General features: G+C 42.6%; 1 protein-coding gene across 1 annotated transcript; it reads left to right on the top strand.

Moving 5' to 3' along the window:
• Nucleotides 1–6,764: 6,764 nt before the first annotated feature.
• On the top strand, nucleotides 6,765–13,361 carry LOC104325117 (carboxymethylenebutenolidase homolog). The gene is made up of 5 exons (XM_009929607.2): nucleotides 6,765–6,995; nucleotides 9,687–9,794; nucleotides 11,485–11,627; nucleotides 12,411–12,506; nucleotides 13,168–13,361. Exons 1-5 carry the CDS (start codon nucleotides 6,781–6,783, stop codon nucleotides 13,359–13,361), a joined length of 756 nt encoding a protein of 251 aa, XP_009927909.2. The 5' UTR covers nucleotides 6,765–6,780.
• The last annotated feature ends 2,673 nt before the right edge of the window (nucleotides 13,362–16,034 follow it).

Here is a 16,034-nt window from a genome sequence, read left to right as displayed (position 1 = left end):
GTTGTTTAGTCTGGAGAAAAGGAGGCTGAGGGGAGACCTGATCGCTCTCTGCAACTACCTGAAAGGAGGGTGTAGTGAGGTGGGGGTTGGTCTCTTCTGTCAAGTAACTAGTGATAGGACGAGAGGAAATGGCCTCAAGTTGCACCAAGGGAGGTTTAGGTTGGATATTAGGAAAAATTTCTTCACCGAAAGGGTTGTCAGGCACTGGAACAGGCTGCCCAGGGATGTGGTGGAGTCACCATCCCTGGAGGTGTTCAAAAAATGTGTAGACGTGGCACTTCAGGACACGGTTTAGCGGGCATGGTGGTGTTGGGTTGACGGTTGGACTCGATGATCTTAGAGGTCTTTTCCAACCTCAACGATTCTCTTCTCATTAAGTGTTGCCAATCCCCCCTCCACACACACACTTTTCCACCCGAGGCCGGGGCAGCCCCCCCCCCGGCTCCCAGCCGCCCGCCGTTATCGCCCGAAGCTCTGGGAGCGGGGCCCGGTCCCTCCAGAGCCACCCCTGAGCTGTTCACCCGGCGGGGGGAGCCCTCCTCGTCCCGGATCCCGGCCGCCGGGGCGAGCGGTAAGGGCTGCCCCCCTCAGGGGCCAGGCAGGCGGGAGCGCGGCTTGGGTCCCTCCTGAGGAGAAAGAGGCGGGAAAGCGGGGAGCGGGGCGGGCCGGCGGCTGCAGGGCCGGGCGCTCGGGGCGGCCGGGCCGGGGGCCGCGCTGAGGGGACCTCGGGCTGCCGCCGCCTTCGCCCTCCGCGGGGTCGGTGGAGGAGGCGGCCGGCGTGAGGGGAAGCGCCGAGCTGGGAGGCAGGGAGGATGTTTCACAGCCAAGCTCTGGAGCAGCCTGCCCTGGGAAGCGGTGGGATCTCCTGATACTGAAAAGCCGGTTGAAGAAACTCTCCAAGACTCGTTTTGGAGTTTTAGGAAGAAGGCGTTCTTTATTGCAGCGCTGGGTGCACGGTTCCATCTCGCGTGCATGCCACAGCTTTAGCACTAACAGGTTATATAGAATAACTAGTTGCATATTAATCAGATTAGTATACATATGCATAAAAATGATTGCAACTGATTATTTCAGGACTGCCTACATCCGATCATGCGCAATGAAGGATCCCTTTGAGTTGAAGGACTGCTTTTGCGACTACCAACCCATTTGAGATTCTGTTGGCTGTCCTTGAAGTCCTTGTTCTTGTCCGTGTTCTTTGATCTTGAAGCTTAACGCAGCTTCAATCACATGTGGTCAGTTTCAGCATTGTTCTCATCTAGCGTACAGGAACATCTCGTCATAAGAGCAAAGAACTGCAAAACTTATGAGTAACTACCTCTACTAGTTAATTGCTTGGCTATACTTTTGTCTGTTGTTTCAGTCATAGTGTTAGTATAAGATAAGATTTCTAATAATTATTTACCAAATCTCACTTTTACAGTCACCTAGCAGCAAACCAGTTTCCACGGCTGGTACAAAATATTAAAACCATCAAAATATTTAGACATACCGTACAGAATGTATGGAAATATGCTATCACTCCCTCGCTGGAGGGTTCCAGAACCCCTCAGGGTGAAGCCTTCAGCAATCAGGGAAGCTTAGAAGCTGCCCCGGCCCACAGCAGGAGGTTGGATGAGGTGATTCGTAGAGGCACCTTCAACCCCAAACCCCCTCCGACCCCCTGAAATCCCCACGCCGACCTGGTGCTTGCTGCGTGATAACCTGAGTCTGTGTTAGCCCACGTCCCCAGACGGCCGTATCAGGTCACTAGCTGTATCTCGTGTAGCCAAATGTGCAGGTCCCGATCCTACAGCGTTCCCCAAGGAGAGCTGCAGGCCCTTGGTACCGCTCCTGTCCCCGTATGCCCTCACGACCTCAGAAAAACACTCGGAGTATTGTGGGTTTCTGAAGGCAGCACCATACATAACGTCATTTTTGTAGGAGGGGAGGGGTGAGCATGATGAAGCTTTTGCTAATCAGGAAAACAGAAATTTGAGGGAGCTGGGAAAGCAGCGTCTGCTGTAGCTTGTCCGGAACTGAAAAATGCCAGTTGTGTTGCTGGTGTTAAAAAGCTGTTTGAAGTGGGCTAGAAACACACATCGCATGCGCAGCAGCTGTTCTCCTGTTTGTTTTCCCAAATACTATGCAGCTTTTTAAAAATAAGCAGCATTCAGTGGGGAGCTTCCTTAGATGAAGCTAACGAGCCGGGCGCAGTAGCTGTGGGATAGCCTGTGTGGCACGCAGCTGCAGGTTGTGTAAACAGCTTTTATAGAAGAGGTGTGAAAGCCTGCCTGTACTCTTCTCCAAATCTGCTGAGCCTGGGTCGTCAGGGCTGGTGTAGGGTGTCTCCAGCCACACTCGGGATCCAGGCTCTCCTGCTGTTCACAGCATGCGGCACGGCTTCTGGAGCCCCTAATAAATTGTTCCCAGGCTTGGTTGGTCGACCTCGGTGGTGGTGGATGCCCTGGCTTCATCCCGGTTCATTCCCCTCTGCCCTCATCCCCCCTCCGCAGTGTGCAGGTAAGGAGTTTGCAGGCAGTCCATAAGCTTTCCTCCAGGTGTTTAATGGCAGGATTGAGGCCGGATTCCTCACTCCTGTGGGAAAGGGGAGGATGCTTTCACTCCAGAGAAAGAAAGGAGGCCTTTTCTGTGCATAACCCCTAGCTGCTCGGCCCAGACATAACTCTAGTTTAGGTGAGATCTGATGCAGATTGCTATCATAGCTAGCTTTTCAGCACTGCATTAAAAGCACCGTGGTTTACAGCTTCACAGCCACACTCTCCAGGAAACGTCCACAAGATGGGGCCCCTCTCCTTGATTGTCACGAAGACGACTTTTAGGGAGTTTGGGTCTAATTACAATAATCAACACTCTGAATGGTTCCTGTCAAATCCTGCAGTAAAGGTACACCACTGTCAGAGGAAACCTGCCTTCCTAGTAACTGGGAAGCTGTAGTGAGCAAAGCTGCTGAACGTTGTCTCTGTGTGCAGCGAGGCACTGCAGCTATAAGAGCTGATAAAAGGTGGAATGTCACCTCTTCCCTAGGAGTCTGTAGTTATTCAGAGGGAGCCCTGTCTGTGGTACAACATTGTCACACCCTGCATTTTATTTCGCGCTACTGAATGTTTATCTGATTATCTCCTGTACGTGGCAAAATCAGATTGCCTTGGGGAATCATTAAAACTTGATAAGCCAGTGAGTTGGAAGAACCATGATTTGAATTGTACCCTGAGGGTATTTTGTTTATGCTTGCTCATCATGAGTAATATTTTTTTTCTCCTATAAACAAATATAAATAGAGGTGTACTGAGCTGCTTAAGGGAATTTTAACTGTGACAAACAGCATTAGTTCCAAAATGCTGAGTTAATCTCCTTGCAATTCTCTGTTATTTTAACTTGATCGGCCAAATAGTGCAAAATCACATTAAAATGACTCAGCAGACTAAAACTCAGTTGAGAGGGGACACACCTTAGGCAACCCAAATATACATCACTGAAGAAGTAGCATTCAAAAAATAGCAACTAGTAAATCTGAATTTCTGCCATCCAAGCATTGCCAGCACTCTTTAAAGGTAGGAGAAGCCTCTGCTATAGTACGGACTATTGTGGAGACCATTTCTTCCAGTTTCATGTCTGGCACTCCTGTCTATCACTTGAGGATCACAGCTCACTGGATGAGAAAACAGGGAGTTGCCACCTTGATGACTTGCCATCGGGGAAGCAGGAAAAGGGTTGATGAGGTGTTTCTGAGCAATGGGAAGAATAAATAGAGGGATTAAGGAGAAGGCACAGAAGTGTTTCAAGCTAGAGCTGTTTTAAGTCTTGTTACTTATTTCTGTGCTGATGCTGTAGCCCCAGGCTCGCCGCTGTGGGTGGGAGAACAGCACAGATGCTGTTGTGCTATGGCCACAGTATTAGAAGTCCACAGGTTGGACTATCTGCCTGGGCCTTACCAAAATCATTTTGCTATTTGGTTTTACTTTATAGAGGGGGCTTATGTGATAGCCTAAATCTTGAAAATGGGAAGGGTAAATCAAGGCAATGGAAATACCAGATCTGGGCTGTAAATATGTCATATGTGGGCTTGATAAAATGTGACAAAGTGTCTAAAACTGTGAGACTGTGAAGTATAGCGAGTAATTTTTTGAAGAAAGGCAAGGCATGCAGCATTTTAGTCATGATGAAATTCACACTTCATAAAGCTTTGGAAGAAAAGTCAAAGGAGATGGCAATGCAGCTGATTTCTTAGGTGGAGATGAAGCCTGAGTAGTTGATATGTTAAAAGCCTTCATGTGTCTGAGCTGCGACAAGTTTGAACTGTATTTCATTTGAAGTTTCACAAATGCAAAGAGCTCATGTCAGAAGTGCAAAGAGCTGATCTAAACTGTAAATACAAACAGATTCCTAAACTAACAACCTTCTGCTCACTAAATTTGTGGTGATTGAATACATATAGGTGAAAATTAGAATTCAATTAATAAGCAACCTTTAAAATCCTAGGTTTTTGCAATTTTTATTTAAATGTATTTTAGCTGCACCAGATGAATTCTATGGGGTGTGGGGAGAAAAAAGTGTTTTCCTTATGGTCTGCTCAACATATCTATTAATCCCATCTGTGAACTGCTCTTACATACTTTTGAAAATCTGCATCCATGTCAGTTTAATTAGTATTTTTTACCAAGCATTCACTATGTTCAAAGAAAGGTTATGCTGTGAATTTTGGCATGTTTGTAGGGATAGCCTCAGCAGTACAAGATGATTTACCCCTTTCTGTGAATAATGTGTAAACATTCTTCGAGTCATTACGTTTTTAAAAAACCTATTGATGCAGCATGTTGTTTATTAAAACTTGGCAATACTGTTATTTTTGTTTAAACACAGCTTGTGCTTCAACATGTATTTTTAAACAGATTTATTTTAAAAGGAACAAGTGTTTTACTTAAATAGAAATCAGGTTTTGTCAGCTTGCTGCTCAGATGAACCACTTGTGGAGGAAAACAGTCAGCAAGCACAACGGTAGGAGCGTTGTTCTAAGTCTGGTCAGTTATACAGAGTGTTTTTGAAGTCTCATGCCTTTGCTTTGCCTGAGATTTGGAAAAGGTACTTCTGCCTCACTGTAACACTGGCAAAGCTACAGTCAGTCTAACTGGCAGGTTAAGCTCCAGCTGCATCTTTTGGGGATTATGTGGTGATTTATTGCAGAAGGTCAGGAGACCAGCTTTGTTCAAAAAAGGCACTGCTGAGAGATCTCCTTCAAGGGGGCCGGTTCTCGGTGCTAGGAACCTCTCCATGTATCACCCCAAAGTGCATTGTCCTGTGAAAAGAGCATAACTGGTGTAAAGAGGCAGGATTTGGAGTACTTTGTTTTGGTGTTCACTGTGTTTTCCTGTTTTGTTTTTGATACCACGTTACACACATTTGTAGCAGAGAAATTGAAGAGGGGAGGGAGTATTGGAAGTGTATTAAAGGTCTTATTTGGCATCTGTTTGAATTAGAAAATCTGGAAGGGGATAAATGGTTAAGATATATTCCTAACAAAAAATAGTTAAGCATTAGAGTGCATTTGATTTTTATTGCCAGCATGCTGCATTTCACTTTAGTAAGGGGACCAGCCAGGCCAAGGAATATTGTTCCAATGCATGCATTTACACGGGAAGATACACTAGCTCTTGTTAATAAGCAAACAGTGCCATTTTGATTGGTTAAGAGTGGCGGCAGGGCTAGGTTAAACGGCTTCTCAGACCAGGGTAGAAAAAAGGTTCTGTGTGTGACCACCTGCTGCTTGGTGGAGGGGGAAGAGTAGGGGGCACCAAAAGTTAGTTGGGTTTAAAAAGTTGCTACAGTGGCCTATCTCCTGTTGAAAGGAACAAGAAATTAAACTGAGTTTGAGGGAATCTTCTGAGAAGACCTCTTACATCATAAACTCTTTGGAAACCTTTCTTCACTTGAGGAGAAATGCAGTAGTTTCCAGTTTGTCCTTTAAAACGTGTACCTCCAGAGAAGTAACTTATCTGTGGTGTATGAGGATGTTACATCCACAACACTGGCGTATGTGTCTCTATTCTTCTACTGCTCTCAGTTCAGATTACATAGTGTGTAAATCTCCGAGAATACCCTCTGTTGATTGACCTTCTTCAAGTTGATTTATCAGAACTTTTAGAGATGCCGGTTAATGATGGGTGGGTTCCCTGGGGAAGGGCTGTATGCAGCAGGGGATGCAAGGGACCAGCAAAGTGCATGTAGGCAGCAGCAGCAGCAGCCTTGGTTTCCCCATGGAGGAAGGGAAAGGGGACATGCACAATGAAAGCTCAAAGGGAAAAAGTAGTCAGAAAAGCAGCATGCTGACAGGGGGGGTCTCACAGGAGTAACAGCAAGGGATTGCCAAGTGCCAGCCTGTGAGGAGGAGCTGTAAGACCACATGAGAGGAACAGTTATGGAGCACAGTGTGTGGGGACATCGCATGGAAATGTAGTTATCACATGCTGTATTGCTCCAGGCACAAAGCTAGGAATGGTGGGCTGACGTAAACCCTTCTTCTGGCCTGACTGCACTCCTGGGTTACGCTGACTGACCTGGAATTAATGAATATTTATGGCAACCAGGGAGGGTTGGTGTCAAGAGCCTGTTTACAATAAACACCTGGAGCTTTCACTTCTAACCTTGCAGTATCCAGTGGATATTACTAGGTGTCTGGAGGGGACCGTGGGGACTGAGTGAAGTTTATGACCCGTAATCACAGCTGTACTGCAAATAAATTATATTACTGTTTTTCCTTTTTGCTTTCCTGCAGATTCCTAGATGGCTAATGAATCGAGGCCCTGCCTGTGTGATATTGGAGACAGGTTTGACTATGAGAGTCGTGGCCAGGAAGTACAAGCTGAGCACATCAAGGCGTACGTTTGCAAACCACCTGCCAGCACAGACAAAGCTGTGATTGTGATTCATGATATATTTGGATGGCAACTCCCAAACACCAGATACATGGCTGATATGCTTGCTGCTCATGGATACATGTAAGAAATCTTTTCTTCTCCAAGAAATCCCACTCTTTATGATTTCTAGCCTTCCATTAGAACTGTTATTCCCATACATGAGAGGAAACTATTACCAGGGCAGTTTGAGTGATATATTTCCATAATGCAAAACCACAAAGGAACATTGCTGTGAGATGTTGCAGAGCACAGCATGCTTCCTTCATCCTTTGCTGTTTACAGAAGTGACTGCACATGTAGAATGTGTAGAATATTGAAAACATGATGCAGTAAAAAGTGATTCTGATAATTTTCCCAGCAATGTGAGATGGCTTTAAAAAATAGTGTGTTCTGAAACAGAAGAGTGTATTCTGCTTTTAGAAGGCTTTTTAAAATAAACTCATTCAAGCTAAATTATATGATGGGATTTTAAAAAATTGTCATCAGCAGAAACATGAATGAATGTCATACATTTTGAATACGATATTGAATATGCACATTGAATATGTGCATATGAATGACTCACGTGCACACATGGGGTATTAAATAGAATCCTCTTCCCCCCTGCAAATCTTTCCCACTCTTTTTCGGTGCCCTACAGCAGTTAAATTCCAAAATGCAGCAACATCTTGCAGTAACTGGGTATGCTGCAAGTTACTGCATTTGCAGTATACATTACAAACATTCATACAGGGTTGGGACTGGCCTGCAGTTCCAAAAAGCAAACCTCCACCTAATTCTGTAGTGCTCTAGTTTTGAGAGATGCTGCCTTTAACGGTCTCTGCCTATGAAGCATGAGGGAAGTCAGATGTCAGCTGACAGCTGCGATGTGGCTGAGATTTGTCTGTGCAGCTGAAAGGAGCTCTGTGTCTCTGCGAGAGAAAGATACCACCTTTGTGAGGATTAGGGTTTTCTGATACACTGGAACAATGAATTGGTCTATAGTCTGCTCCTTGCTATTGTGTTTCCTGAGGACCTGACATCCCCTATTCTGCTCCATGATTGAAAGTATGTTTGTCTTGTGACCAAATGCAGTCATTCTCAACATGAGGCTGGACATACACCTTTCATGCTGTGCAGCATACTGGCAAATAGCTAGTATGACAGTGAGCTTCCTTATTACAGTAAGAGTCTGCTCAGTCAAAAGTACCCAGTGTCTGATGCATTGGTATTTCTCCACACTACCTTACTTCCTCTAATTTTTCCCTGTCATACATGCCTCGTCATACTTCTTTTGTAATACCTTCTTTCCCTCCACCTGTACTGCTAATACTGCAGGGGTCAAGGAAAAAAGGCTGGTGTTTCCACTGCTCTAGGCAGGAGGAGAGCTGAGTTTTCAGGCAGCAGTGTCTGAATGAAGAGAGGCCATGTGTGTCTTCCCTGATTGCTTCAAGATGCTGCTGAACTGGTGCACCAATGTTTATTGAGAAGAATAGCTGGATTTTTTCCTAGTGCAGTATGGGATAAGGAGCTATGAGAGTTGTATTTCAGAGACCACGTTAAGACTGATGGCTTGTAGTGTCTTATCAGGCTAGTTTGAGTGGGGAAGAACCTGTTCTTCTGTGTGGGCTTGGGAAGGTTCACTTTCAAAGCAATACGTAGCCTTTCTTACAGGTACTTATCCAAAGGCTGTGCAGTTTTGCCCATACCTTTCCAAATGCAAGTATGCTGTGGATGTCACTGTTTTTTCACAGAAGTAATCAAACACAGTAAAAAAATAAAAATGCTTGCAACATACTTTTGTGTGCTTTAGGCCAAACTGATCCAGTCGCTTCACCATGATCATTGAGATACATGCTGTGTGTCTGAGGCTGGAGAGAGTCAAAGGCATTTAATAAGTGAAAGATGATTGCAATTTCCCAGGGATCCCATTGCTTCCCTGTGGGCAGGGCTTGGGAGAACACACAGCAGCATTGGGGGGGTGACCTAGTGACAGCAGCCATCAGAGTCCCTGCTTGTTTCCTTTTGCACGAGGAGACTGAATTATCCACTATCACAACTCTGCTGCTGGTCACACAACACGTTTCAGCCGAGGTCATCCTGAGCCAGGGTTTAGGCAACCCTGTGATGCTGGAACTCTTTAGTACTGGGTGGATTCTTGCTGTACTTCACTTTTTCCAGTCACCAGATGATGTCCACAGTAAAACACTCCTCCCTTTCTTGCCACATGTTTTCCCTTCACTTGTTCTTTGCTGACCTCAGTCCATCAGGTGTTTGTGATTTTTTTTTCCCTAGCTCATAAGTAAGCCTCATGGTGTGCTCTGTAAATAATTATTTTATGTAATTGTTTAAATGGAAGCCATTAATGATGGATTTATGTTAAATGGTATTATGTTGTATGCAAAATCCAAAATTGTTGTAATGAGGACCTAGACTGATCATCTTTTACAAGATAATCTGCTGTTTTACTGTGTATAGTTTCAAATTATGTACTCAAAACAGATAAAATACTAGGGATAAAAATATTGATATTTTCCAGCTTTGTAGCACAAATTGTATTATGCAGTTTAGTCATTGAAAAAAGCCTGTATAGATACCCATAAATGTTTCTAAAGCTCGTAGGCATTTCTGTAGAATAGTTAACAATGATATTTAAAAACATTACTTTCTCAGGAAAAAAAAAATCAAAACAAAATTATGCCTGGATAGAAACTTCCCATGCTATGAAGGGCCACAAAAATCTCAGTGTGATTAATTCAATTTTGATTTTTGTGTGTGTGTCTGTGTATGCAGAGCCATCTGCCCAGACTTTTATGTAGGAAGAGAAGCTTGGAAGCCTTCTGATGACTGGTCCAATTTCGATGATTGGCTGAAAACTCGAGATGCCAGGAAAATAAACAAGTAAGATGTCAGGGAGCTGGATATCACATTGCCTGCTGCTGTCAGATATTGCTCCCCCCCCTCCCTTTTTTTTTTTTGTTTGAGATTGGATGCAGCTGATCTATCAGTGAAAGTGGTCTTTTTTAATGACTCCTTAGAAGTGGATGGAATCTGTGACCTTTTTTTTTTGCCTTGAACAGCGTTCAAGGACAACTCTCTCATGAAGAGTTTTGTCATCTCATGTTGATAACAGAGACTGCAAGTTGCTTCCTCTGCCTCAAAAAGCGTGGTTTAAAAATGACCAGTGACACAAGCAGTGAGAAAGCATAATTCTCATCTTGAGTGTCACCGAGTGTAACAGACTGATACTTTAAGATGTTGTATGGAAAGAAGAAAAGAGTTTTTGATTGTGCCTCAATACTTGCCCAGCACGGTGTAACTGGCCCCAGGTAGCTGACAGCTGGGTCATCTGTTGTCAGGGCACAGGGAGGGCCAGCGGCTCCCTGGGGAACAGGGCACTGGGAGCCAGGAGGAGTATCATGTCTTCGTGCGCATTTATCAGCAAAGACCTGTCACTGGCAGAGGTGCTGTGTTGCCTTAATAACACAGAAGGAAGCTGTTGGCAAGACAATACTGAGAAGGGGTCAGACTAATTAGACCGAATTAATTAACTTCCTGGGAGAGCAAATGTCTTGGACTGTTGGCAGTAGCTGTGTTGAAGGTTGCTGGGCTTAGCTATTTGGTGAGAAGGTTATGGGAGACATAATTGAATCATCTCCAGAGAACTCCTGTCTCGGAGGGGTCAGTTGTTGTGGAAACTTTTAAGTTTGGAATCTGTCCCCTCTCTGCTGCAATGGGAAGGAAGGGTTGGGCTCTGCCTGGCATTTCTTACAGGCGATTCACATGTTTCAAGTGTCAGCTCCAGTGAAGAAAGACTTTTTTGGCACTTAGTTTGCTTCTGTGTGTGTTGGTGTGTTGGCAGATAACGTGGTATTTGCAAGGCTGATGTATTGACGATGTATATAGCTTGCATGCCCCAGGGGGCAAGGAGTTGGGGCTGAAAATATAGCCTTGAGGTGATCTAAAAGACTTAACTGCTACCTCTGTCCCACTGCTACTTTCTCTTTCCTGCCTCTGCATGCTGACACCTGCTTCAGGGGTAAATGGGTGTTTTCAGAATACAGCTTCTGGGCAAGGTGTATTTCAAGCTACACTGTAAATTCTGAAAACATCTACCATGTTTGCCACACTGACTTTCCTACAGGAAATATCTCAGACACTAACTTAAAGTTATTGTCAGCATTTTGGCTGTCTAATGCATAGCATTCTCTAGAGAGGTCTTTATTACTTTTACTATCTACATTTACAAAGCAAAAATTCATCCAGCTTCTCAGAGAATTTTAAGCTTTTTAAACTCTTAGGTAGGTGTTCAATCATCCACTTTCCATCCCTTTAGGTTTCCTTCCATCTATGTTATTCATGTTGTGTTTTTATTTAATTCCATTCAGTTCTTTTTTTTCTCTTTCTGATGATTTCAGATTAGCAACCCCTAATATCTGGCTGAAATAATGATTTATTTGAAGTATGTGAAAGAAAATATAGTAGCAGTGTGATATGGGGACACTTCCATGCATCTCTATATTTTCTTTTCATATTTTCAAATACTGGTTTTACTATGGGTGCTTAATTTGCATTTGCTTATATGTTACAGAGAAGCTGATGCTGTCCTGAAATATTTAAAGGAACAGTGTGGTGCAAAGAAATTAGGGGTCGTTGGTTTTTGCTGGGGTGGTATTGCTGTACGTCACCTGATGATGACATACCCAGAATTAAAGGCTGGTGTATCTCTCAATGGTAGGTAAATACAAGGATGCAATACAAGTAGGTATACATGCATATGTATATTGTGTACCTTAAGTACTTGATCTAGCATTATTTCTTTAAATCAGGCTGTCAGCTGATGAAGAGAGATATTTTCAGCAGAGTAGGAAGGATATTATGCAAAGAAGATGGTGGTGAGGATATTTGTTCCTAGTTTCAGAATGGGTCATAGCAGCCATGTCTTTATTTCAGATTTGGACACGCATAGATGTTGCCCTTCGGTCACTTTCCCAATTTAGCTCTCTTTTCCTGTTTACTACTGCTCTGCATGCTGCAGAGCTAGAACTTCACCCAGGGGCAGAGAGTGTTATTTTTGCTCTAGGTGCTCTGTAAAGTTAGATTGTGGTTATTTTAACACCAGCTTTCCTTTTATGCTCTGCTCAAGAAGCTGGGATAGCTCAGCTGTCCTTTCCTGACGTTCTCAGAATGTAAATTTTGGACTGCTTACTAAAGCATTGACTTTCCCAGTCAGCTCAAAAGAACTCAAGCTTGTATGCACAGAAGGCATCTTTCAAGTCTTATTAATTCAGATATTCAGTCTGTATCTTAAGAGACCGGCTTAAATAGAGTTTTGATCTAGGAGGGTATTTGTCTAGGAGCCATGGTTACAGCAGCTTGAAAGTAAAGCTAGTATGTATGGCTACATATTCATGAGACTTGAAAACTTTTACTGCAGAAGCAGAGTGCTGTATTTGAATCTGGATTTCACCTTAAAAGTCAATTGAAGAGTTTTTTGGTTTCTTTAATGTTTTCTAGGACTAATCAAGGATTCTGATGATATATCCAATCTCCTGAACCCTGCATTTTTCATTTTTGCTGAAAAAGATGACTTCATTCCCCTTCGTCAAGTATGCTGATAACCTCCGTCTTCTTTCATTTCTGCATGTTTAAATTTCCATCCTGAATTGGGAGTCAAAACTCAGCCTCATAACAGTGCTTGAAGGGCAAAAAAAAAAAGCAGAAAAACGGAGCCAGACATAGAAAAGTTAATGTAACACAGGCAAAGAATGAAAACTAGATTTTTTTTTTCTTAAGTCTCTTTCTTTTGTAAAAGTATGGCTAATAATCCAGGTAACAAAGTTTTATCAAAATATCATTGCTGTTTTGGAGTACTCTACTCGAGGACCTATCCTTTGCTGTAAGACACCGTTTTCTATTGGTCCTAGGAACCCATAAACCATGTAGGATACGCCAAATTGCATCCATAGGCATCTGTTAGAAGCTTTTTGTTCAGTTGTATTTAGTATTGTCCTATATTTCACATATAGGAAATACTTTTGTTATATCAGTATCTTTGCAGATTGTTGGACCTGCTTTTATAGTCTAACAAATTTTCACTGCAAAGATGTTTTTTCTTTATATAATTTCACTTTTTGTTTTGCCTATATGGAGCTTGATTATTAGTGTCTAGCCTAAATGATAAATTAGGGAGTTGAATCATGAATAAGATGAGGAGTGGCAACATGGAATATGGCTATATTAATACAGCTACTACTATGCTATACTTTACAAGTCACCTTGCTGGAGCAGAAGCTGAAGAAAAATTGTAAAGTCAGTTATGAAGTTAAAATTTATCCTGGACAAACTCATGGTTGTATACATCGCAGAAGAGAAGATATCAATCCTCAGGATAAGCCTTATATTGAGGGAGGAAGAAAGGATATGATCAACTGGCTGAATAAATACATTAATAGAAGAGCAACTTAATTTTTAATGCAATTATGTAATACACTGGGGAGATTTTTGATAACACATTTTAGAAAATTGGGGAGAGAGTTTGTTGAATTAGAAATTAAAGAAATAAGCAAACAAAATAGTTTAGAAGTTTTTGTCAGTAGATTCTAATTGATACTTTCGTATTACATTCTTTTGAAGAAGTCTCAGACTTCACCTAGCAGCATCATGTTTTAATAAGCTGAGAAATATTCTCCAGTTCCCTGAGATTTATCCTAATGCTTGAAACAAATTAGACTAATGGTAAATTAATCTATTTGTGTATTATGGCCACTGTTCATCTAAGTTCTACATAAATCACAAGTCCAAAATTTAGGAACACAAATGCATTGTTTGGTGAAGTTCATTTTGAGAGACTAGGCTTTTTTGACTTGTACGCTGGTGGCAGATGTGTGTTTAACAGGTGATGTAAGTGGGCGTATCTTGTTTCAAAATTTGTTGCTAAGGTTATTCAGATGGGGTACTACTTGCTCAGATTACCTTTGGTTCTGTGACACCCTATAGATGATTTCCTGGTTAGTTTAGGAATTCAGAAGTACAATGCAGTCTGCAGCCAGGGCGTTTTAATGTGTGGCTTACAGCCATGGTCGCTGCTTAAAGAAGAAATGTTACATGTTTTTGCATAATATACCTCATTACGTAATTTTTCCTTCAATGATACAACAAAAATCTCTGTGTTGCATCAGCTCAGGGTTGCATCTACCTCAGCACCCAGCCTCCATCAGTGGCCAGCGGTGGCTGCGCAGGGAATTTCCCTTCTCGCTCCGCAGCCTGGCAGCCAGCCGTTCAGGGGATTCCTGAGCTGGATGTTGCCACTGGAGCAGTGCGTCGAATGGCCACCGATGGACCCAGCCTCTGTGGATTTGCCAGTCCCTTTTTGAACCTGCTTGAAATCCTGACCTCCGGTGCACCCTGTGACAGTGACTTCCATGGTTTAATTATGCCTCGTGGGGAGAAAGGCTTGTGTTCATTAGTTTGAAACCAGCTGCCTGGTATCTGCACAGGGTGCTGGTACTTCTAAAGTTGTAAGAAAAAAAATGAGAACGTATGTCCCTTTTCACCTTCTCAGTGCTACTGATAAAGACTGCTGTGTGATTTAATGGGGAGAAAATGTAATTTAGGAAAGTCGTAATTTTACTAATGACAATCTCTCAAATTAAATATACTACCAGAGAAATATACATTGTGGCATGTCTCATGTAGAGATAGTCAACTGTTCATTAACTGTCTCTCTCTCAATGGGATTTTAATGTCTTTTGCTTTTTCCCATCCATGCTTTTCTCCTTTACATGCTGCTAATGGCCCCCATCTTTCCCATGGGGACGTCTTCAGAGAATTCTGGCCTGAGACTGCCAACCAACTGTTGCTTTTCATGTGATGCCATCTAGATGTAATACATTAATCCAGCTGTCACCTGGGTGATACAGCTCTCACAACACGTTTTTGCAGGAGAAGAATGAAGAGGTCTGGAAGTTTATTGTACCTTATCGACGCCTGTGTAAAACCTGGATAACTCCAGGGTAATGGAGCTCCATTAGCACTAGAAGGTTAGCTAATGTGCAAGAGAACGATCAGGTCATGTATTTAGAGAACAGCAGTCATTCACAAACGCCGGGATGGCATGTGTGCTGTAACACTAACACCATGACTAAGCAAAAAGCAACAAACAGACCGAGATGCAGCATTTGTTTGAAGTGAAAGGGTAGCGACGAGTTACTGCAAGAACAGCCAAACCCTCATGCTAAAACTGTAAGTCAGTGAGTAAGAGCTGGAAGTGCGAGATCCGAAAGAGGTCTGTGTTCAGAGTGCAAAGTGCAATCTGCTGCACTTACATGAATGTGTTGCATTCAGTTGTGACCTCTAAGTGAAACAACTGCATGGGTTGCCTGTCGAGGAACATGAAACAACAGGAAATCAGATCAAAAGCCATTTAATTTCTAATGTTTAATGTTAATATTAAGGTAAAGGGGAATAGTCTTATGTATAAAGAAGAATTTTCAGAGCCACATGGAGGGAGTGGAAATGTGGTTAAGCAGTTCCAGTGGACAGAAGGTTCTGCAAGCATTGCTGTCATTTCTCTTTTCTAGGAATGATTTAAACTGCCAATTTTTCTCGCATTTATTTTACTATTGTTCTTTGAAGTTGCTATGGAGTATCTAAGCTTCCTGTGTGCTATAATTTGTTGTTTGTGGTGTACAAGTGGGAAAAGCCAAAAAACCAAACCGAAACAAAAGGGTTGGGTTTTGAACCTTATGACTTCACTCTGGAATTCTTTGGTAGGCTTTTTTCATTAATTTGACTTTATTTTAGGAATTGTAAATAAATAGCATTGACAAAGTTATTTAGAACATGGGAAAACAGCTTATGTATGAGGACTAAATTGTAAGGCTGATCGCTTTCCCAGGGCAAAAGTGTGGTAGAGTAACATGCATTTAGTGCTACTTTTTAGGTGTGCCTCTGAAGAAAGAGTGAATTTTGGATTGCTAATATTCTTAGATAAAGCTCTTTAAAGAATAATCCTAATAATCCAATAAAAAGAAAATCAGGAGAATGGGAGGGATACAAGGATCAGGCAGTCACTTTTAATTCAAAAGGGGAAAAAAAAGTATAAAATGTCCTGTGATAGGACAAAAATGCATCAGCATT

Source organism: Haliaeetus albicilla, chromosome 21, assembly GCF_947461875.1.
Source record: "Haliaeetus albicilla chromosome 21, bHalAlb1.1, whole genome shotgun sequence".
NCBI classification, from domain to species: Eukaryota; Metazoa; Chordata; class Aves; order Accipitriformes; family Accipitridae; genus Haliaeetus; species Haliaeetus albicilla.
Note: the sequence above shows the minus strand (reverse complement) of the source record. Positions and strands in the feature narration are given on the sequence as shown.

What these genes read in the sequence shown, in the direction of transcription:
- LOC104325117 (XM_009929607.2), top strand. Translation starts at nt 6,781, where the DNA reads ATGGCTAATGAATCGAGGCCCTGCCTGTGTGATATTGGAGACAGGTTT. An exon ending in GGCTGGTGTATCTCTCAATG is followed by an intron (nt 11,628 to 12,410) that starts GTAGGTAAATAC and finishes AATGTTTTCTAG; the next exon opens with GACTAATCAAGGATTCTGAT. An exon ending in CATTCCCCTTCGTCAAGTAT is followed by an intron (nt 12,507 to 13,167) that starts GCTGATAACCTC and finishes ATACTTTACAAG; the next exon opens with TCACCTTGCTGGAGCAGAAG.